This window comes from Ostrea edulis, chromosome 3, assembly GCF_947568905.1.
Source record: "Ostrea edulis chromosome 3, xbOstEdul1.1, whole genome shotgun sequence".
In the NCBI taxonomy this organism is placed as follows: domain Eukaryota; kingdom Metazoa; phylum Mollusca; class Bivalvia; order Ostreida; family Ostreidae; genus Ostrea; species Ostrea edulis.
In genome coordinates this window covers 6,939,970-6,965,943 of record NC_079166.1, presented here as the reverse complement: position 1 = coordinate 6,965,943, position 25,974 = coordinate 6,939,970, and the positions used below count along the sequence as shown (strand labels likewise).

Below are 25,974 nucleotides of genomic sequence, written 5' to 3'. Positions count from 1 at the left end.
ATTTAGGACAACTCCGGTTCTGTCAGACATGGGATGTAAACCACGTCTCGTGTAAATCAACGGCCTTACTCATCGACATGGATTTCTAGCGGATTTAAACTATTGTCATATACTCTGAAAAACCGGTATGTGTATTACCCGTGCACTCTTCTAGCTAACAAGTTTTATTAATACTATGTGACTACCATTGGACTTCTAGTTAACATAGCTAGACTAGTGTTGTACAAGGTGAGGGAAGAACATTTCAAAGATATCAACGGAAGTTCATTGCATATATTTACTAGGATTTAGTTAAATGAAAGATGAAGATAACGAACAGTGATCAATCTCGTAACCCCTATTAGCAATGCAAAATAGATAGTTGGTTAAGCACGGACCCCTGGACACACCAGAGGTGAGATCAGGTGCCTAGTAGGAGAAAGCATCCCCTGTCGATTGGTCACACCCGCCGTGAGCCCTATATCCTGATCAGGTAAACGGAGTTATTCGTAGTCAAAATCAGTGTACCGGGAACGGCCTAACAATCGGTATGAAACACGTCAGATAACATTTGACCCAATGATAGGTTGTATTGACGAACTAGATCGTTATAACAACCATAGAATTTGCGAAATACTGACTTCAGTCGAGGCTGTTGAACCCCCTGTACCATCAACTTGTTTGTCAGTAGCTTGCCTTGATTTGAAAACTGACCACACGCAGAGTTCAAGCTCTTGTGTATTGAATCGGTTGGGGGATATAAACACCATATGCAGGTTATAATGGAACATAGCTATATAAATATGGGAAGTTGAAAATGAAGAATGTGGATTGTCTCCATTATTCCTAGGATTAAAAATCCCTCTCACTAGATTTGTTTTAGATTTCATTTTGTTATCATGATATTACAGAGAATTAACGTCGTAGTGTAGCACTTATGTACATTTTCATAAAGTAACGCGAAAATCAGCACGAATACGGTTAGTGAAGTGATTGAAAACATTTATAACTATACCCAGAGTTTTGTGCATTTCCCATATTTGTGTAGCAATATTCCATTATCACTTACATATGGTGTTTATATATCTCAACTTATTCGATATGCAAGAGCTTGTTCTGCGTATAGTCAGTTTTTAAATCGAGGCAAGCTACTGACAAACAAGTTGATGGTACAGGGATTTCAACAGTCCCGATTGAAGTCAGCATTTTGCAAATTCTATGGTCGTTATAACGATCTAGTTCGTCAGTACAACCTCGCATTGGGTCAAATGCTGTCTGACGTGTTTCATACCGATTGTTAAGCCGTTCTTGGCACACTGAATTTGACTGCGGATAACTCCGTTTACCTGATCAGGATATAGGGATCACGGCGGGTGTGACCGGTCAACAGGGGATGCTTACTCCTCCTAGGCACCTGATCCCACATCTGGTGTGTCCAGGGGTCTGTGTTTGCCCAACTATTTATTTTATATTGCTTATAGGAGTTATGAGATTGATCACTGTTCGTTATCTTTACCTTGCATGCATCCTTAGTAATTTATATAAAAACCATATTTTTGTAAAGGCATGTTGGTTGATAAATTACAGTCACAAAATTCCAATTGTCTGACATGGACAGCTCATGAAGTATTCATTTAATTTAAATCTATACCATTTAAATACCTTCAAAACCCAGTGCATTCCTGTATAGCTTTCCTTTTGACTGCCTTTCTCGGTTATTTGGAATTGTGACTGGAAAAGAAGTTTTATAAAGTATATTCAAATGCGATGAGCATGATTGTATGCTGCTTTTGTATGTATCCATCGATTTTGGGTATTCTAAACACCGCAGTAATATGCAAATCATATTTAATTAGATTTTAGCTAACTTGAAATCGTGAAGCTTTTCTCAGGTCAACAACACCAAAACCTATGACTTTTCAACACTTTACACAACCATTCCTCACGATAAATTAAAGACTACATTTTTTTTTAAATTATAGACAGTTGCTTCTTCAACAAAATACAAAATGAAAATTTCCATATCTAGTGATCAGTCATCCTAAAAACTATTTTGTTAAACACCACTTTGATTCCACACACAAGTATACTGAAGTTGAAATGATAAATATGCCATAGTTCCTCATTGACAATATCTTTGTGGTCTTTGGTGATCAGGTCTTCCAACAGTCTGACGGAATTCCCATATGCACGAATTATGGTCCTTTCTTAGCTGACCGTGTAAGAGACAATTTGTTTACTAGACTTTACACAAGTTTGTGACGTCACGATTTTTCGTGCATAATATTCTTATGTGTAGAGCCTGTAAATTTATGGCAGATACATGTAGCAAGAATTGTTAGCCATGGACAGTTGCTTACTAGTATTCAGTTTTGTACTGACATATGAATTTTCAACGGCAAAAACTTCTAAATTAGTGAGTGTTAACTCTGTGTGTTATTATTGTGATGTTCAGAAATACAGGACAGTGCAGTAGGTTGATATTTTTATTTGATAGTATGCATACTTAGTGATTGCAGTATAAAGTTATCCTTTAAGTATACAGTACGTTTATATTTACACTCATTATATGTAATGCTATCGATGACGTTTTGGGTATTAAGGAAACAATTCTCATCTCTAGCAAGTACAGACCTGTTTTTATATTCGTGAAAAATGAAGATAACGAACAATGATCAATCTCATAACACCTATAAGCAATACAAAGTAGATAGTTGGGCAAACACGGAACCCTGGACAAACCATAGATGGGAACAGGTGCCTAGGATGATTAAGCATCCCCTGTCGATCGGTCACCCCCGCCGTGAGCCCTATATCCTGATCAGGTACACGGAGTTATCCGTAGTCAAAATCAGTGTGCCAAGAACGGCATAATAATCGGTATGAAACATGTCAGACAGCATTTAATCCAATGATAGGTTGTTTTGACGAACTAGATCGTTTTAACGACCATATAATTTTTGAAATGCTTTCTTCAATCGAGACTGTTGAAACCCCTGTACCATCAACTTGTTTGTCAGTAGCTTGCGGCAGAATTTATTCAGAAACTTCTACATGAGAGGACAAAATATCTTGCTGTGGCCTTCAATTTGACATTTTGATATATCGACGATGTATTATCTATCAACAATAATAACTTTCATTCATATGGCGATTCGATATATCCCTGCTAACTCGAAATAAAAGACACCACAGAGTTGTCGACTTCTACTTCACACTTACATATTTTATTGAAAGTAGATATTAAGGTAGCTCATTACACTAAAATGTTATTCAATGGCTCGTTAAAACACCTCTTATGAAATATGATTTCACCATCGAAATTGTGATACAAGCTCTCATTTATTTTATATGATTTTTTGGTGATTTTCCCCTGAATAATAAAAAAAAGCGTTTTGTTTGCAAATAAAGATTGTAGAGTCCAAATTTCATTGTGATTTGTTGCATGACATTAATATTTACGGAAAAGTATCTAAAAACTCAGATATAAACGTTCTAATTTTTTTAGAAAGAAATATTTAGGAAAATTGAAAACGTTATTTGTTAATATTTTTCAAATTTACCGTTACAACCTACAAACCATGTCAGTTAGAGAAGAAATATATCGACGAAATATATTTTTAAACGAAATTAAAACGAAATGACCAAATTTTCGATATATATCATTATGTTCAAACTAGAGAAAAAAGTACAGTATGTATCGATCCCGATCAAAAATGAAAGAAATTACTAAAATAATCATATTGTTGATAATTGCATGCACTGTTCATCAAGAATTAAGTTTCCTTTATAAATTCATGTAATTTGTAGACCATTTTACATCAAAGAGAATGTATTTTTCTGATCACAATGTTCACAATGACTACTCTTTATAATTCTGATTGGGTTTGGTTCAAATTTCAAAAGTCGTAATATTTCTGAATTTTTACCAATTCATTTCAATTTCTATTTGAAATATATCTCTGATACATCTTTTTTTTTCTAATTAACAGGTGTTTTGAAAATTTTATTCGTATATTTAAAAAATAGAAAATAATGTTTTCATATTTCATAAACATTGTTTTATTTAAACAATTAAAACGTCTATATGAGTCGTTCAGGCATGTTGTTTAGATATTCATGTTATGCATCAAATCACACCGAAATTTGGACTCTAGAATATCTTATTTTCAAACAAAGCACCCTTTTTTATATTTCCAGGATAAATCACAAAAACATCGTTTAAAATGATTGAGAGCTTGTATCACTCTTTCGATGGTAAAATTATACTTCATAAGAAGTGTTTAACGAACCATTGGATAAAAGTTTAGTGTAATGAGCTACCTTAACAGCAAACTAACAACTCAACTTTATGACAAATGTGATGATTTCAGCTTCTCCATCATCAACTTCCCATATTTATGTAGCAATATTACATTATCACCTGCATATGGAGTTTATATCTCTCAAATGATTCGATACGCAAGAGCTTGTGCTGGGTATGGTCAGGTTTGAAATCGAGGCAAGCTACTGATATCCCGTTTGTCATAAAGTTGAGTTGTTAGTTTGCCGTTAATATCTACTTTCAATAAAATATCTAAGTATGACGCAGAAGTGGACGACTATGTGGTATCTTTTGTTACGAGTTAACTGGGATATATCGATATATGAATATTGTCAATAGATAATACGTTGTCGATATATCTAAATGTCGAATTGAAGGCCACAGCAGGAGAGTTTCTCTTTTTGCATAGGTTTTTTTTTTAATAGAATCTGCTTCATATGAATATAAAAACAGGTCAGCTAACAAAGGAGCACAATTCGTGTCCATGGGTATTAATATCATCCAAGTATCTATTATATGTTTTGAAAACGAATTTTCTGATTACCTTATAAAGCTTGTTTATCTGCTCTATTGAAAGATTGACGTTCAAATCCAGAAGAACTCCCACATAATCTGTCCTGTTAGCACTTAAAGCGACCATGAGCAACTCCTGAAGTGGAAGCCAAATACATGTAACACATGATAACAAGACTCAAAACATTTCTTTAAATTATGAATACGGTCTCATCTGTCGAGGCACCAAGATTACATGGACTGGGGGTTGTCCCCAAAGAGTCGTAGACGTTGTCCTTAACTTTGTAAATATTTGTTCAATTAACACGACATTTTGCATGAAAGTCATGAAACAAATATTAGTAGATATGGATGTCTTTCATAATATGATCATGATAATTTATCAGAACGCCGCTTATAAAGTGTGTCGGCGCACTCTAAAAAACGTGATATTGTATATTTATCTTCATTGAAGTTCATTCTCTTATCATCTGTGCAACATCTAATTTAAATTTATAAACGTGAAATCTGCTAAGAATTTGAAAATATCACATACACGGCGCCGTAGATTCCTGGCTTCATCTTTAAACCGTACCTGATTTAAGATCTGCGGAATATGACGATGTTAAGCATTTACATGGCCCACATGGATGTTATAAAGCACTGTGTAGAACAGTATGTGTCTTCATCAGTAGAGCATTAGTATATAAATGACACGCGAAATGCAAAGACCGTGTAGATTTAGCTTCGGAAATGGGAGGGCTTAAGGAGAACGACAGTTACCAAATTCAGAACTTTATGGGTCGAAATCGTTGGCAAATAACCATTAGCATAACAGAAATAGTGCATATAACTACAAGAGTCATTCACAAGATTCCCTCGGATGATCTAAGTATGAGAGGAACATCTATGGCTGCTGACGCATGATGAAATGGTCAGGCAAGTAAAAATATTCCAGATGATTCTTAAAAGATATCACAAATACCTAAACCTTTTCGATGATATAAATACAATGAACAAAATGTACCTATCATTATGAAGCAGAATCAAATATTCAATCGAATGTGTAGAAAACCAGGGAATCACCGCACCCTAAAACGGCTAAATCAACAGCTATGGGCGTTTATGGATATAGGAGTAATTTCACGTCACGCAGTTCAGCATGATAGGACTGTTACTTCAAATTAGGCCTATCATTGTAGGGTAATCTAACTTAAATTGGTTAATACAATTCAAAAGCTTCAACATTTACATTACTTCCCAGAAATGACGCAACGGAGCTTCTTTTAAAGAACACATTGTGAGGACCGATATTTGCAACGGATAAAGCAATTCGAAGGATGGTGTTGTGTTTCAATGCATCCGCCAATCAAGAATGGTTTGGAAGTCTCTTCGACAAACAGATATGGCCACACGTGAAATATGTTGCACACAATCACCAGTATTTTAAAACAGAACATTAATGTGACATTTTTGCAAAAGCAACGGACGGTTGCTTAGGTACACTGACGTACATTATTATGCTTTATCTATTTAAACAGCTGTTTGTTATTAATATATGTAATTTGTAATTTAAGATTAACTATTCCTATTCATCATAAAAAGAAAAATAAACTGATATCAACTAAGAAAAGCTGACTTATTAATCATAACTACGACTGTTGGGACAACCCTCGTACGTCACCAATTATGTATCCTGACCTGTTAATTCTATGGTGGATTTACGTTGTATCTAGTATGCATACTTTGACACCGAGTCGTATAATCATAGTTTCCGCTTTCATTTGAAAAGTTATGTGTGAAGTTATTCTAATGTGTAGCGATAACTACCTGTGCCTCGTTTGGTTCATCTTCTGTTGACGGGTAGTATTTTCGTTGTTTTAAAAACTTAGAATATCGAAAGAATAGATCAAGAGGAAGTGACAACGGCGAGGAGAAGGTGGTTGATGACAATGCCTCGTGTGCATCAGCCATGTTCCACGATTCCGTCAGCTGTTTCCAGTTCTCTGGCTTCATGTAAGTGCTCTTTCTGATCCTAATACTTGTGTTCATGTCTGGCTTAAGTGTATGCCCTCCAACATAATTTATTAAATTTGTCAGTTACATTGAATCATTCATACTGATAATCAGCAAACCTTCCAAATACTGAATCCAATCTGACTTTCACCCATAAAGGAAATACGAATGTATTAACATACAATTAAACTTTGTTAGTAAACTTATATTAACATATATCCATACTTTATGATGTCAGCAATCTATCAAATGTAGCAATTATAAACGGCGACCATAAGTTAAATACCAAGTGCGCCGGCATCGTCATCGTCATCTTCCCAATGATCGGTGTCTTCAAGTGACCAGGCGATGTGCACCACCTCTCCGACAGTCGCTGCAAATTGTTCTTCATTCTTTTCATGAAGGTCAAATACATTTACCTATGAAAAATTGTATTTCGTGTCACCAGTGCTGTAAATCTCGAGAATTTAATCTAGATAATATTTGGAAAAAGAAATAAACATTGTACAACTTAAGACTGTACACAATTTCAATTGTCTTCTCAGAAAATTTCAAGGTACACGGAGGAATTCAATATAGTTCAATGCACAATTTATGTCTTTTAAATTTCTTTTAACTTTTTTCTTAAGAATTCATCTCACAGTAGAGAAAGCTGTTATGTATAGAAGATGGGGATATCTACAATGAAACATTGAAATCAAACCCATAATTTGCTTCATTTTCTTTTAAAAAGTACACTTGTAGATGAAAGTGAACAAGGGTAACCACTGCAAAATCGTATTCCTAAATCTACCGTTCGACGATTAAACATCAGCCCAAAAAGCATACCGGCTAGTCAACGAAGTTTGAAAGGACTGCAGATGTACGTTAGTGATTTTAGTTTTTGGTTCGTGATAACAACATGTTATGTTGCTATCCCTGAATTAACAAAAGTAAATAGAACAGTGGTTATCAATCCTATATACAATGCAAAATCGGGAATTAAACAAACACGGATCCTTAAAACACTAAACATCAGATTCAGGTGCCCAGGAAGAATATAGACAGGTTGCATCTGCCGTTAGCCTCTGTTTTGATTAAGCAAACAGAGTAGTTCGTCGTTAAAATTAGAATTAGGAAAATATCGTTTTATCACACTAAAACTGATGTCTTCCCTTCCATTTTCCATAGTTTTAAAAGATTTTTAGGATGGTCTTTGTAGTGGAAAATTACGAGATGTGGAACATAACATTCATATAAATGTATATGTGCGTCAACCAAGTCACAGTGTTGTGAACATATGATAGTAAATTAAACTTATCAACATACCAAATATCAAAGGCCTTTATCAAAAGACAAAAACGTTATGGTCCAAACAACAAAAATACCCCAACAATTCTATTATTCGACATTTACATAACATGTCAAGGTCAAAAGTCATCAAAAGTGACACGTGACACACTATCTTATAAAATACCCATATATATATATACTAAATGTCAAAAGGCTATTTCAGGGGACAAAAACTTTATGTTCCGAACATCAAAAATGCCCCCAAAATTGTATTATTTGGCATTTACATAAAAGGTCAAAGGTCATCAAAAATGGCACCCGACACCCTGTCTTATCATGGTATAATCACATACCTAATGTCAAAGACCAATGTCAAAAGACAGAAAAGTTATGGTGTGGACAATGAAATATCCAACTTTTTTATTGATTGACGTTTCATAAAAGGTCATGTTCAAAGGTCATCAAAATTGGTACACGACACACTGTCATATCGTGGTATACCCGCACACCAATTATCAAAGGCCTATGTCAAGCGACAAAAAATGTATGGTCCGGACAATAAAAATACCCCAACAATTACTTTTGCATACAAGGTTAAGGCCAAAGGTCATCAAAATGGCACGAGAAGGACGTTAAACAATATTCAATCAATCTATTGATCAAGAGATCACAAGTTTTACAGTCTTGGGCAGAGCATTTGGAGATGGAGCACATGTTGTCCGAAAACGCGGGTATGTTAAGGCAGGTCATGCTTCATTTATGCACGTAAACTGCAATAATTTTTAAAATCTGTCTTACACAGAGAGAGGGAGCTACTAAATCTTAAAAACTATTTTGGTTGTTTACATGAGAACATTTTGTATCATAACAACATGACAAACATGCGCTTCCGTATGACGTCATTGCACGACTGTTATAAATAGATCATGGAGGTACCTTAATAGAAAATGTAAAAGTAACACATAATCCCAAGATTTAAATATTGGTCTAACTGGCGATCGTTACGGTAAAACACCCATAGTATATCAGAATTACTGATAGAATCCTACCACTTTCAATAAGAAATAATTATTGAACATTTAAACACGAAACCATCTAGCCCATGTTTTACATTTTGCACTGATGGTTGATGCTATGCAGTTTTCTTTAAAAGTTTTCTTAACAGACGATTCTATCAGTAATTGCCGTGTACATTAGTTTATGACCTTTCAAACGGTGTATAAAAAGTTTCTAAAAGTATGAGGCCTAATGTGCTACTTTTGCAGTTTTATTTCAGTCTGTGACAGAGGAAAATCGGATCGACATGCTAAATGGAATGTTTTCTCCGTTAAACAAAATTGTCAATGAAAGATATCAACATACCATCTTAATATCAATAAATTCCCAGCGTTTCACATATATATACCATATATCCCATGTCATATATTTCAAATACTCCACATTTTGTCGATATTTGCATGGCACATATAAACAAATTCCTTGCATGTGTCAACGTCACTCGATGTATAGTCATGACGTCATCAGTTTACTTTCATATCGATCAGACAGAAATTACACAACAGCAGTATAGCATTTCGAATTTCGTTGGATCTTAGTAGCTGCATGGTTTATTTCATGCATAAATAAAACTTGAATAAAAAATAAAATCGGAATTTAATATATACTTAGTGATATACTTACTTCAATTATGACATCACATTGTTTCGCGGATTTTATCCCAGTAAAAATTTTCATAACCTGCCTTAACGTACCCGAGAAAGTATCATCAAAATATCCCGTGTGTAAACTTTATACTTTTGACTTGGGAATATGAACTCTTATTTTTGTTTACTTAAACTGGCGATAGGACGATTGCACATATATTGAAGTTTTGATAACCATGGTAGACTATATACCGAGCAAATTATATCCTAGAGGTCAAGATGTTCACCAGTAGAGATGAATGTTCGATGTTTAAATATCAACCTTTGTGTAAGAATCTGCCAAACGCGATGAATGATAACGAATCAACACCAAACACAGAGAATAAGAGCATTTATTCCATATGTAACTTGCAAGATGAGTCCTAATCGGTTAAATGTTCGGACTCTTTCGATTGATTGAATGTTGTGCTGTTTTCCGCCACACTCAACACTTTTTCAGTCATCTGATGGCGTCCAATTTATATTGGTGGAAGAGAGAACCCAGATACAAGGTACCTGGGAAGATACCACCGACCTTCCCAAAGCAAACTGGGAATCTTTCTCACTTACCGGCGCGAGAGGGATTCGAATCCTCGCCGACCAGAGATGAGAAGCTGTGTGATTTTGAGCGCGATGTTCTAATCACTCGGCCACGGAGACCCCCCCCCCCCCCCCACACTCTCTTGAAGCTTTGGGTACATAAAGTGACGTTACAAGGCAATGTGTGCACGCACATAAATTTTAATGTTATCCTGTAGAACATATATTATATGCATGCATTATTCACGATTAAACGCATTGTATTGTAACGTTCTTTGCCCTACTTTGACAAACACGTAGCACATCTCATCTGAATTACCTTATTTCAATAACAAAATAATTACATGAAATGGGCCGTTCCTAGCAAAAAAGGACGCTTATCTTTCCCAAAAATGTTTTTCAAAAAACGTCATTATGAAAAAATGTGATGTTATTTTTGCATACGTGTAAAGAAAAGGGTTACCAATCACGAGTTGGTTGTCATCTTTGATTGACTGTAATAAATGTCAATTGGTTATATAGAAAATTAATTCGTTATTCGGGTCTTGCGAAAGATTTACAGGGGCTAAACCGCCGGTTTATACCCACACCTCAGGTTGGACGGGTTAAATCCGCACACACCCTCTGCACCTAGATAAATATTGATTTAATTCTTTCAAACTTATGGAGCATCAAATGATCATAAACTCAAATAAATGAAGATATATTTAATTATCCCATCGCGTTGCACGATTGATTGATTTAATATTGTTTAACATCCCTCTCAAGAATCTTTCACTCATATGGAGACGTCACCACTGTCTGTGAAAGGCTGCACAATTTAGGCCTATGATCAGCGCTTATGGCCATTTTACAGTGAAGGATCCTTGTCGTGCGACACCTGCTGTGACACGGGACCTTTGGTTTTTGCAATCTCTTCCGAAGGATAGTCCCCATTTAGTTGCCTCTTACGACAAATAAGGGGGTACTGAGGACATATTCTAACCCGGATCAGGAGATATAGCATCGCTAATGTGCATGTCCGCTACAAGACTGGGCACCATTCAAAGAGACCCCTTGCAATAAGGATTATCAAACTTCGCATACTTAGGTGGCATTGTGAGATCTAGAGAACGATTTATTTTCAAGCAAATTGGTGATATGTTGTTTTTAATATTGCGTCATTACAACATTTGAAAACCTGCATTTATGTACGAGTTAACAATATATAAATTGAATAAAGTGAAAGTAAAATTAGAATAGTGATTATTAATGAATTGGGGTATAATGACGGTGTGTAGCAATTCAGGTGAAGTGGTGAATTATTTTGTGTTGCATGATGCTCTATTATTGAACGTCTTGAGACGTTGTATATGAATTAAAAGTGCCATTCGTCAGCATTGTGAGATCTAGAGAACGAACTCTTTTATATTTTCAAGCAAATCGGTGATATGTTGTTTTTAATATTGCGTCATTACAATATTTGAAAACCTGCATTTATGTACGAGTTAACAATATATACTTTGAATAAAGTGAAAGTAAAATTAGTATTGTCAGATAGTGGGTTAACTATTAATGAATTGCGGTATGATGACAGCGTGTACAAATTCAGGTGAAGTGGTGAACTAACTTAGTGTTTGCATGATGCTCTATTATTGAACGTCTTGAGACGTTGTATATGAATTAAAAGTGCCATTCGTCAGGACGCTTTGAGTAATTAAGATAATTTGATAAAGACAGTTCTATAACCATCGCAGTTTCATTACCGTTAACAATATACATTTAGAATGAATACGTCAGACATGGGGAAGTACGTAATTCCCGAAAGGAAAAGACATTTGACAAGCTTCAGCAATTTCTCATCACCAGGATATTTTCGTTTCGTCCCATGAGGATCCAGGTTAGAATAGGTCCTCGGTACCCCTTACTTGTCGTAAGAGGCGATTGAATGGGACGGTCCTTCGGGTGAGACCGTAAAAACCGAGGTCCCGTTTCAAAGCAGGTTTGGCACGATAAAGATCCCTCCCTGCTCAAAGGTTGTAAGCGTCGAACATAGGCTTAAAATTTCGCAGCCCTTAATCGGCAATGGTGGCGTCTCCATATCAGTGAAATATTCTCAAGAGGGACGTTAAACAATATACAATCAATATGAAAAAAAAAACCAAGTGTAACGTGTGTTATCCTAGTTCAAGATGGCGACAGGTAAGTACGAATAGGTTATTTTGCACCTAATATACACATATCTGAAGTATATACTGTGAGAAATGGCAAGCTCATGTCAAAATAACTGGCAGTAAAACGGCATATCCATGACATCATAATCCCAATTCTACGTCAATTTGATCAACTGCAAGCTTGAACTATCACATTTAATTTTGCAACCAAAGCATGACTTTCGATCTCACAAGCAAACTGAGCTGTTACATTATGTGAAATGTATAGCGCATGGATAGCAAATGTTTTTATTGACTTAAAACATAACTTGATGGATCTTATGTTTTATAGCACTGTACTTCATTACATGTTTAAGTGTTTCTACACCAAGATAAGCTATAAACCAGTAACACACTTTGCTTTCAAATCCATTGCGTTAATAATAGTGCTAAAATGTGTATGCCATTGTTCCACGAAATTATAAGTCGTTAGTGAACGTGCAATTTCATTAACTGAGCAACACATTCTATTTTTAGTAACTTCTTACATATACGTAAATCATCATGACATCAATATGATAATCTTATAATCCAATACCATGCATTGTAATCAAATTCACTCCTTACCAAACTAAGAAATCCCATGAGGTCTATTAATCCCTCAGGACCTATTTTTCAGTAAACTGACTCCATTAAAAATGAAACAAAAATTACGGAAAGAAAATTGTAATCTCACCAGGTCATGCCTTTTTCCGATGAATTTGAGACTCTGTGAAAGATCAGTCATCTCGCCTTCGTCGAGCTTTATCCCGAATAACGTTGGAATTAACGTCGTCAATCGTATCTTCTTTTGTTTCTTTACTAGGTCCCTGTTTGTATGATTGATGGTACAATACAGTGACTTCAGAAAATACATGCTAATGTGTCGAATATAATACATATTATAGAATAACCATTTTAACAGCAAAATTGCCTTCAAATATAAACAGTATTGTGTTCAAAAATACAAAAATGACTGACCTACAACAAATAAACATCTGGAATACATAAGTTCAGAATAGAAAAAGTACCCGGATTATCCTTTTTAATTATATACACATGTATATCATTCTCCTTTATAAATCTGATTACCTATCCATTTCCTGTATCAGAGTATGAAGACAAGCAAAGTAAAAGGTTAACGAACAGTGACTGAAAAGGATGTCATAAAATCATTTTGTGTTTAGAGTTTACAGATATGTAGCCAGTAAATCTGCTGCCCCGCCTGTTCCCTTGACAACAACGACAGGTGTTCCATTCTTTGTCGCCAATTTGACGTGTTCCACAGCTGACAATTCTCCTTCCACGAGTATTATCACCAAGGCATTCTTCTCTGTAACAAGTAGGCAAAAATTCACGAATGTTTAAAGAATTTCGCTCCTCAACTTCTGAGCACACACGCATTGGTAGATATTATTGACTAGAGACTGTGTCAACATTTATATCAATGGCACAAATATACATACATTCATTATTCAACCCTTTTCTGTGACAAATAGAGAAAAAATTACGGATGTTTAAAGAATTTCGCTCCTTTAAATTCCCTAAATTACTATGCTTTTACATTTGTATGTAAATGTGTGAAGCTATTTAAAACTATCTCTAGATACAATTTGACATCATCAATTTAGTGAAAGTTTTAATTTATAATGATCTAATGAAAAGGCGTTTTATAAAACAAACATGCAGACCTGTTGTAAAAGTATATCGTATGAGGACATAAATTTATTGTCTATTTCACAGTGGAGAGAAACAAATTATATTTTAAGATAAGGATTTTAGTTTTCGTGAACGGTAATATGATCTATTGAATGGTACCTATATTTGTATTTGCTTTCCTATGTTTATTTTGAAAACAAGCTAAACATTGGATTTTCGTTAAGGACATTAACCATGGTATCAAAGAGTACATGTAGACGCAGGAACTTAAACCACAAAACATACAGTTCAAATAACGAAACAGAAGCACATGGCCTTCCATGCTCCTGCTTTAGGACAGGAGCTACCAGTGTCATTAAAACTTATAGTGAATCACAGGCATCTTTATCATACAATGTTCCTGTTCAAATTGCAGACATTTCCTGCGTGAAATTGCCTTACCCCCAATATTCTAGTCACATAATGAAAAAAAATGCCAATTATTTAGTCACGTAAATATCAATCATTTATTTGGGGTCTATGATGAAAATGTAATGAACTTAATGAGTCAGTAAATTTTTCACAACAAATGTCAATTGAAGACACGTGTATAGGTAACATCTAACAATGCAATGACTCTTACTGAATGTACAGGTAACACCTAACAATGTAATGACTCACTGAATGTACAGGTAACATCTAACAATGTAATGACACTCACTGAATGTACAGGTAACATCTAACAATGTAATGACTCTTACTGAATGTACAGGTAACATCTAACAATGTAATGACTCTCACTGAATGTACAGGTAACATCTAACAATGTAATGATTCTCACTGAATGTACAGGTAACACCTAACAATGTAATGACTCTCACTGAATGTACAGGTAACATCTAACAATGCAATGACTCTCACTGAATGTACGGGTAATACCTAACAATGTAATGACTCTCACTGAATGTACAGGTAACACCTAATAAGATAATGACTCTCACTGAATGTACAGGTAACATCTAACAATGTAATGACTCTCACTGAATGTACAGGTAACACCTAATAAGATAATGACTTTCACTGAATGTACAGGTAACATCTAACAATGTAATGACTCACTGAATGTACAGGTAACATCTAACAATGTAATGACTCTCACTGAATGTACAGGTAACACCTAATAAGATAATGACTCTCACTGAATGTACAGGTAATACCTAACAATGTAATGACTCACTGAATGTACAGGTAATACCTAACAATGGAATGACTCTCACTGAATGTACAGGTAACACTTAACAATGTAATGACACTCACTGAATGTACAGGTAATACCTAACAATGTAATGACTCACTGAATGTACAGGTAATACCTAACAATGTAATGACTCTCACTGAATGTACAGGTAATATCTAACAATGCAATGACTCTCACTGAATGTACAGGTAACATCTAACAATGTAATGACTCACTGAATGTACAGGTAACATTTAAAAATGTAATGACTCATTGAATGTACAGGTAACATCTAACAATGTAATGACTCTCACTGAATGTACAGGTAACTCCTAGCAGTGTAATGACCTACTGAATGTACAGGTAACATCTAACAATGTAATGATTCTCACTGAATGTACAGGTAACACCTAACAATGTAATGACTCTCACTGAATGTACAGGTAACATCTAACAATGTAATGACTCTCACTGAATGTACAGGTAACACCTAACAATATAATGACTCACTGAATGTACAGGTAACACCTAACAATGTAATGATTCTCACTGAATGTACAGGTAACATCTAACAATGTAATGACTCACTGAATGTACAGGTAATACCTAACAATGTAATGACTTTCACTGAATGTACAGGTAACACTTAACAATGTAATGACTCTCACTGAATGTACAGGTAACACCTAACAATGTAATGACTCTCACTGAATGTACAGGTAACACCTAATAAGATAATGACTCTCACTGAATGTACAGGTAACACCTAACAATGTAATGATTCTCACTGAATGTACAGGTAACATCTAACAATGTAATGACTCTCACTGAATGTACCGGTAACACCTAATAAGATAATGACTCTCACTGAATGTACAGGTAACATCTAACAATGTAATGACTCTCACTGAATGTACAGGTAACATCTAACAATGTAATGACTCTCACTGAATGTACAGGTAACACTTAACAATGTAATGACTCACTGAATGTACATGTAACATCTAACAATGTAATGACTCTCACTGAATGTACAGGTAACACTTAACAATGTAATGACTCTCACTGAATGTACATGTAACATCTAACAATGTAATGACTCTCACTGAATGTACCGGTAACACCTAATAAGATAATGACTCTCACTGAATGTACAGGTAACATCTAACAATGTAATGACTCTCACTGAATGTACAGGTAATACCTAACAATGTAATGACTCTCACTGAATGTACAGGTAACACTTAACAATGTAATGACTCACTGAATGTACATGTAACATCTAACAATGTAATGACTCTCACTGAATGTACAGGTAACACTTAACAATGTAATGACTCTCACTGAATGTACATGTAACATCTAACAATGTAATGACTCTCACTGAATGTACAGGTAACACCTAATAAGATAATGACTCTCACTGAATGTACAAGTAACACCTAACAATGTAATGACTCTCACTGAATGTACAGGTAATACCTAATAAGATAATGACTCTCAATGAATGTACAGGTAACACCTAACAAAGTAATGACTCTCACTGAATGTACAGGTAACATCTAACAATGTAATGACTCTCACTGAATGTACAGGTAACACTTAACAATGTAATGACTCTCACTGAATGTACAGGTAACATTTAACAATGTAATGACTCTCACTGAATGTACAGGTAACACCTAATAAGATAATGACTCTCACTGAATGTACAGGTAACACCTAACAATGTAATGACTCTCACTGAATGTACAGGTAATACCTAACAATGTAATGACTCTCACTGAATGTACAGGTAACATCTAACAATGTAATGACTCTCACTGAATGTACAGGTAACACTTAATAAGATAATGACTCTCACTGAATGTACAGGTAACACCTAACAATGTTATGACTCTCACTGAATGTACAGGTAATACCTAACAATGTAATGACTCTCACTGAATGTACAGGTAACACCTAACAATGTAATGACTCTCACTGAATGTACAGGTAACATCTAACAATGTAATGACTCTCACTGAATGTACAGGTAACATCTAACAATGTAATGACTCTCACTGAATGTACAGGTAACATCTAACAATGTAATGACTCTCACTGAATGTACAGGTAATACCTAATAAGATAATGACTCTCAATGAATGTACAGGTAACACCTAACAATGTAATGACTCTCACTGAATGCACAGATAACATCTAACAATGTAATGACTCACTGAATGTACAGGTAACATCTAACAATGTAATGACTCACTGAATGTACAGGTAACACCTAACAATGTAATGACTCTCACTGAATGTACAGGTAATACCTAATAAGATAATGACTCTCACTGAATGTACAGGTAACATCTAGCAAGGTCATGACTCACTGAATGTACAGGTAACATCTAACAATGTAATGACTCTCATTGTAATTCATAAAATTCATGACAAGGCATGAGTAGTTGACATTTAGGATACAAAATGTTTCAGAAAGAATGTGGTTAAGGTTGATGATTATTCATAGCTATTTGCTTAAAAGAAAAGTGAAGATACCGAATAGTGATCAATCACAAAACTCTTATTAGCAATACAAAATAGAGAGTTGGGCTAACACCGACCCCTGCATATACCAGAGGTAGGATCAGGTGTCTAGGAGGAATAAGCACCCCTTATTGACCGGTCACACTCGCCGTGACACTATGTAGTCTTTATATAAAATACCAACATTCACTTTTTAAATTTCCTTAATACATTTGATCTTAGAATTTACTCTATCATCTGAAATTCACCTATAAGTTTCATTATTGTCGTTTGAATATTTATAACCACTTAGAATTATACATGGTACCTCCCGGCTTCGGTTTCTCCAATGTTTTCTCTATTGCAAATCTGTGTTCAATATAATCCACGTCCGATAACTCTTTGCCTTCGAAAAAAGTCATGAAAACCTCATCATCTTTGGATTTCTAGGAGAAAAACATAACATCAAGTTAATGAAACAGTATTTCTCCACTATTTTTACACAACAAGGTATAAACATTATTATCCATGTGGGGGATAATCTATGTGTAGATGTAAATCATTATAGGGGAGAAATTGTTTACTGGGTAAAAATTATGAATATATAGATTCATAAATGTGGGAATATAAATTCCTGTAAACAAGTGAATCACAGATATATATTACGTGGTTTAGTTCTTTTCATCATTCTTTGGTGACTTAACTAGGCACGAGGCATGTTTTTATTGCAAATTAATGTAGGGAATTGCGAATTCGGGAAATTTTGCAAAATTATCTGCCAAATTTGAGAGTAGTATTTAAAACCCATGTACAATGCAAATCTTGAGAAAATAAATTGTTGAGAATCTAAGTGATAGATAGATAGATAGATAGATAGATAGATAGATAGATAGATAGATAGATAGATAGATAGATAGATACATTGTAGATTAATTGTATATCCATGTATATATCGTACTAATTAATGGATGTTCTTTTCATAGACATACATGTACAAGATATATTATTCATTATAATCTCTTTAAAAACACAAATCAACTTCTTTAGTATGCATGAAGAATATATTCATTGAATCAATAAGGTTTTCCATACAAACGTGCATGGTATCGCCAATGTATCTTTTAAAGTGTTCCATATCATGTTCTTCACTTCCTCTATTTAAAGCATGTCTAGATTGGATCGAGTATTTTTATTTCTAGTCGTTATTTTCGCTTCACAACCATTGCAAATTGTTATTGGGTATCCTCGTGATATACATATGCATACACGATATATAAAGCGATATACACTGTAAGAGTTAATGTATGTATGTATGTGAATAATACATAGATCTGTGTAAACTCTAATATATTGTATATATGTATATAATACCCATAGTGATGTTCACTGTAACAGTTTGTACATGTCGGTATACACGTCAATAGTATGTACATGTATGTATATAATACCTAGATCGGTGTACACTTTAATATATTGAACATGTATGTGTATCCTACATGTAATGGTGTTTACTTTAACAGTTTGCACTAATATATGTACATGTAAATGGCTTGATTATCTGTGATCCTCTAAACTCTAAACAAAGACTTGGTAGATATCTTGTTGGTGTTCCATGTACTTTTCGCATACAACTTTTAAGTTCAAGAAGGCGTTTGATAGGATGTAGCATGGAGCGCTGTGGACTACTATGAATAAATACAACATGGGTCAAAAGCTCATAAATACCATCAAGCAACTGTATGTAAAAGCCAGCAGTGTAGTACTTGTGCAAGGCACAATTGGAGACTAGTTCCACACACCTGGTGGGGTCCGTCAGGTCTGTCTACTCTCACTAACACTGTTCAACATCTTCCTGGAGCGCATAATGTTAGAGGCCCTCAAAAATCACCACGGTACAGTCAGCATATAGGAGGAAAGGGTACGATTTGCTGATTATGATAATGGGTTGGCTGGAGAGGAAGAAGAGCTGGTCAGTCTCGATAACCCCCTAGACAAAACATCTTCTAGATTTGGCATGGAGATCAGTGCCGAGAAGACAAAAATGATGACAAACAGCACAAAACCAATTGAAAGAAAGAGTACAGTCAGTGGAACAGAATTAGACTGTAAAGCAGTTCAAATTCCTATGAGTCATCCTTGACAATCAGGGCTCCAAGACTGAAATCCTCGCTATAACTGCTCAAACAGCAGCAGTGCTGACAAGACTGAGACTTATACGGAGGGACAAAAACATCAGTCTCACATCCAAACAGAATATACTACATGCATTGATCATTTCAGTCTTTCAGTATGCTTGCGAAACATGGACGCTGACAGCAGAACTGCAGAGAAAAATCCAAACTGGAAGTGAGATGTTACAGAAGACTACTCGTGCACAGAACATGTCACAAAGGAGAAAGTCCGGAAAATCATGAACCAGCACTTGAGCCACCATGAAGAGCTAGTGACCACTGTAAAGAAAACAAATAGCTGAACTGGTAGGTCCTTGTCACCAGAGGTAGTGAACTGTCAAATACCATACTTCAGGGCATTGTGCAGGGAGAAAGATGACGATGGAGACAGAAAAAGAGATAGACAGACAATATTGGGGAGTGGACAGGGGAACATTTCGCACAACCCAGTATCTCGCCCATGACTGTCATATGTGGAAATGGAGCAGCATTCACTGATGTAGTGCCTTGGCAACCCTAGAGGTTTAAGGGGCCAGTGACACTGAATGATCGTGAAACTAAAGCATACGTAAAACTTAAAGCGTTAACATCATAAACTGCTAATCTCAGAGACAGGTCATGGTAGTTCAGTGTTATGGGTGCTCACTTTAAAAACGGAAGGTCCCAGGTTTAAATATCGATCCCGACGCTGTGTCAAACCTAACATCTTTAACAATGCCAAGAGAAAGGGGACGTCAAAGGTCTTTCGGATTTCACCTTTAAATTGAACTTTCCATTTCACTGTTACCATTGGCAACACAACGAACATCCACTGCCATGGTGGAAAGCGTCATGTATGCATGTACTTCACAATATGTGTGATGGATTCGCGCACGGGACGTAAAATAAAAATACAATAAACCATGAGCTCAAAATAACTTAACACACGATGTAGCATAAATTGAAATATTTTTAAAAAGCACAGAAATTATGATTTTCATAATATACACATCACTGAAACTTACAGAAGAACTGTTGTCTTCTTCAAAAGCCTCCGGCAAATCAAAGTACAGGCTAGTGTCCTCCACTGCTCTAGAGGGAATGGATATCAGGCGAATTGCTGACTTCTTGTTGCTCGCGGCTAAATACACGTATTCCTCCATCATCTCATGAATTGTTTTGGAGACTTTTAAGGGTTCTCCATTGGTTAGTATCCAGCTCCCTGTTAATTCAATAAAAACCATTACAAGGGTTACTTCCGTGTTTTCCTTAAATATTGATGTTTCTGTGTTGGTGAGTACTGATCATTCTCTGATATCAGTTTATATCATTAAAGGCACACCTTTCCTTACATTTAAGATGAAATATGTAATTGCTAACTACTAGTGTACAAGTGTTCATATCGGATAAAAGATTGTCTCTTTTAAAGTTAGACATAAACATGTATGTACTTTAGTGTGTGTTCAGGGTATGTGCATTGTTTAATAATGTTACAGTCTCAAACACAACACTGATTCTAAAGAGTCTATGCTGCATTGCGTAATCAATGTTTTCTTTGCGAATGTGATGCATGCTATGACTCCTCCGCTTGCATGCACAGTTTATTCTGAAGAAAAAGCGTGCATACTACCTGTGAAGTTAACTAGTACGGTAAAACCAGTGATACTTTAATTTTCAAAAGGACAAAAACAGATATTTTGATTTGTTTCACAAAAATATCGTTCATGTGTTGAAAACATTTGGTGATGTTTGATAATTAACCTTGGTAGAGTGAATCATTAATTAACATTATCTATTACGTTTTCTTGTAAAACTTTAATACTTTGATTTGCTATAGTTTTAATATTGTAGTCAAGTATAGCAAAACCTGTGACACGTCCATTATTTCAGTGCACTGTAACTAGAGTACAGACTTTGATCCTGCATCTATCGATAACTTAACTCGGCTACTGATTTACTGTGGGAAAATAGTTGATCCGTTTATACAGGTAGCATGCAATCACAAACCTCCCTTGGCTTTGGCCGCATATATCAAACACAAACCTCCCGTTGCTTTAGCCGCATATATCAAAGCCTCCTGAAAACGAGACTTGGACCAAGGCTTTGGAATAAAGTTTTCAGAGTCGCCAATGACGGAGAATATCATGTTTGGTCGTGTTTGGCCATCGTAGAACTTCTTCATGAATAATGGTACCGACTTCTTCCGTCTTTGCGTTTGATCCATGTCTCCTTTAGGGCTAAAATCATTAAAAATCACTCAAAAGCAACGAATACATGCTTCTGCGTATGCACCATATGCTTTGTTTGGGGACAATCAAGATCTTAACAAGATGTATTTGTGAATAACATATGCCCCCGTATGACAGCAAAGTCATTGTTATCACAACGGGAAGTCTTGTCACAAAAATACACCTGTGAAATATGAAAGCCTTATCACCACCCATTCAAACGTTATGGGCAAGTTTGTGCAATATTTTACGGACAAAACGAGAGACGGACATATCGAAAACTGTATGTCACCGAATCTTTGATCACGAAGACTTCAAAACAAGATATTTGATTACAAACACAACCTGATATCATGTTGAATGCTATCTGACAAGTTTTATATTAAACGTTGGGCCGTTTATTACGTAACGATTTTGACCACGGATTACTCCACTAACCTAAACAAAGGAAAATGCTCAAGGCGATTATGATCGATCAACAAGGGATGCTTACCCTTCGTATGCTTACCCCTCGTATGCACTTCATCTCATCTCTGGTGTGTAAATACTAACACAATATAAGGCGTGAAGCGTTATAAATTATTAATAAATACATCGTATGTCTTGCTTAACTTCTGTCTCTAGAATTGTTCACTCATAAGGAGACTTCACCATGATCGGAGAATGGCTTCAAATTTAGGCCTTTGCTCGGTGCTTACGGCCATTGAGCAGTGTGGGTTCTTTAACGTGCCACACCTACTGTTACACGGGGCATCCGTTTTCAAGATCATCTCCGAGGACCCGTGACATTCACACCTGATGTCGAGCGTTTGGCGATGGGACTATCACTACCTGTTTTAACGACTTAGATCTGTCGCGGTCGGGATTCGAACTCCGGCCTCCCGTTATTGATTATTGATATGATGATTTCAGATAAATGTACTTGAGCACAGTTTTATGAGTTATACTACACATTACAATAACCAAGTTCCTACCATAAAAGAAATTGATTTCGATTGTAGCAGTCAATATGATTGGGTTATCCCAGATAGTTTAGATCAAAGCAACATAACTTTTAGTGACGTCATATACATGTAAGGTCAAAGATTTTGCTTAAGATAAACCTTATCTTATTCAAAAGCGCATACGTCACGTAAAATAGATTATAGGGAAATAGACTTGGTCGATATCTGACAGGCGTGAATAAAAAGAGAGAAAAAAAAAATATTGTTATCTGAGAAAATGTATCTATTTCCTTGTGTAACACCGAGTGTTGACGATAAATAAAGATACATGTAAATGCATGAAATGGCGAACCATTGAAATATGTATTTTTACACTAGTGTTGTTAATGAATTAAATGTACGTAAATACATGTACATGTACAAATATGAGAATTCGTGTCTCAGAAGAAAACACAGTTACCTGTGGAAGGTCGTGTGCAGGCGCGGATCTAGCAATTTTTCAAAGGGTGGGGGGTTGAAGAGGAAATGCAGGGGCGGATCCAGGAATTGCTGTTACGGGGGCACCACTTTATGAGGCAGAAGGTTTGGGGGCCGCCTTGAGGTCCCAGTGGGTCCAGGGCGAAGCCCTGGTGGGGGCCCAGGGGGCGAAGCTCCCGGATTTTAAAGATTTTATAGAGCTTAAAATATGTCTCCTATTTAAGTCATTTTTACTATTTTCTATCATTCTTAATAAGGTGGAATTAGTAAAATGACGCAAATTTTAAGGGTTCTTAAAAAAATTAAGTTCTTCCAATGAAGTAATTCAAGAAATCAAAAAGATTTTGTCATTCATTTCTCCGGGAGTGGAAGAAATTATTGCTTCTTTTATCGTTTAGTACAATTATCTAAACAATATACCACGATTTACCTTAAATTTGAAAATTTTAGGGGGGGGGGGGGCGCCAGTTGAATTCGCCACTACAGAGAGAGTTGTTATAACATACCTTAACATAGTTAAACGACAACTTAACAGGAATGCTATCAATTTGTATTTCTAAATTCAAATTTGGATTAATGTTATTGTATAATTATCAGACGTAGATCTGTCACTCTTGCTTTTAAAACGAATCATGTTTTAAAATGCATTCCGATTTACTCCCAGTAATTCATTTTTTTTAAAAAATAAAATGAAATATTACAGATACAAACTATATAAAAGATAATTTGAATTATCATCACCTGATAGAAACGTTGACGCACAATTGTATAAACAATATCCACCCCCCCCCCCCAGGACTTTAATAACTCTACAGTCTCAGTCTCTCTCTCTCTCTCTCTCTCTCTCTCTCTCTCTCATCTCTCTTTTTTTTTTTTTTTTTTTTTTTTAGTGAATCCAAGGGGGGGGGGGGGGGGGGGGGGGGGGGGGGGGAGGGGTGCAACCCCCGTAACCCACTCTAGATCCGCCACTGGTGTGCGAGTGTGTGGTAATATATTGTCCTCATAATGATTGATTTTCGATTTAGTATTATGGTTTAACACTGTTTTATAAAGATTATTTTAATGCAAGGTGTATGTTTGTATGATTCTCTTAGATTTTCATTAGGTTACTGTATCCCTTTTCCATTCTCGGTGATCTTGTAACGAGATTGTGTTTCGCAGGGTGTGAGTTCTCCTCTGTGCAGGGTATAATGGAGTAAACAATATTATATGAGTTATTACCCTTGATAGTGTTTTTTATATAATCAATAGTAAATATAAATCTGTTCACGTTCTAATGATTTTCTAATTTATTTGTTCTACGTGAATAGCAGTGATAAAATTCCTACAAAAGATATACGTCTAGCATGAAAAAAGTTTGATTCATTAATGAAAGGGTAATGAACTGTGAAATATTGAAACAACCCATATATAAATATATATACTTACCTTATGGCCCTCCAAGTTTTCTTTGAAATAAAATTCTGGGAACGTCTACTTTTTCATTCATTCCATTATCGAATGGAATGAATGTTTACACGTACATACTTTTTCGAATGGAAAAGATTCAAATGCGCTCGCCTTAACATATGATGATAATATTAAAAAATATATAGATAGAAAAATATATAATAAGTAGAGTCGGAATTAGATTTGATTGATATCTGATGGGTGTAAAAAAAAAAATCCGACTAAAAAATGCAGATATCATATACCACGTATCTATTTCCGTGTATAGCTGCTGAAAAATGCGATACTGAAATTTTACAAAAACAATTATTCTTGAATGGATAAAAGAACTTTTTGGAGTTGATATTGTGAGGAATATATTAATTTTGTATTCTTAGAAAACATTATAGAAACTGTAATATTTCCAATTTAACAATGTGCATAGTAAACAATTAGCACATATATAGAAAAATGTTTAAAACAACTTCCCTCATTTGAAGGAGCCAAAAAGGAAATTTTGTACTGAATATATATTCACCTTCATATATTGATATTGTACATGTATGAATGAGGTATAAATGTTGTGGTTTTGTGTATATAAAAGCCTCACATGACAGTGTCCATAACAATAGTTTTAGTTTTGCAGAATCCAAGCCTCCCCACTCTCGGCTGTAAACCTATATGTATTGATCATTATGTGATGGGGCAATAAAAAAAATTAAAGAGAAAAAAAAATTCATATGTAAAATAAAAATAAAATTGAAGAGTGTTAGTACCTGTTTAATATTCATCCACCTGAATTTAAGATGGATCCGCCTACATTTTTCATGAGTCACTATGCGAGTTATTTCCCCTTATTACAGATTTAGATCAACATAAAAGTTT

At 35.3% G+C, this 25,974-nt stretch overlaps 1 protein-coding gene across 2 annotated transcripts in view; it reads right to left on the bottom strand.

Moving 5' to 3' along the window:
• The window catches only part of LOC125677386 (transient receptor potential cation channel subfamily M member 8-like), a 56,036-nt gene extending 30,798 nt beyond the window's left edge, over positions 1-25,238 (bottom strand). For both annotated transcript variants that reach the window (XM_048915425.2, XM_048915427.2), the window contains exons 1-10: positions 25,090-25,238; positions 22,056-22,249; positions 21,038-21,234; positions 18,191-18,308; positions 13,671-13,809; positions 13,174-13,306; positions 7,098-7,230; positions 6,626-6,867; positions 4,848-4,952; positions 1,642-1,710 (exon numbers count right to left, since the gene is read on the bottom strand). In XM_048915425.2, coding sequence (XP_048771382.2) covers positions 1,642-1,710; positions 4,848-4,952; positions 6,626-6,867; positions 7,098-7,230; positions 13,174-13,306; positions 13,671-13,809; positions 18,191-18,308; positions 21,038-21,234; positions 22,056-22,236 — 1,317 coding nt within the window. In that variant the 5' untranslated portion in view covers positions 22,237-22,249; positions 25,090-25,238. The remainder of the gene's footprint in view (positions 1-1,641; positions 1,711-4,847; positions 4,953-6,625; positions 6,868-7,097; positions 7,231-13,173; positions 13,307-13,670; positions 13,810-18,190; positions 18,309-21,037; positions 21,235-22,055; positions 22,250-25,089) is intronic.
• Between the last annotated feature and the right edge of the window lie 736 nt (positions 25,239-25,974).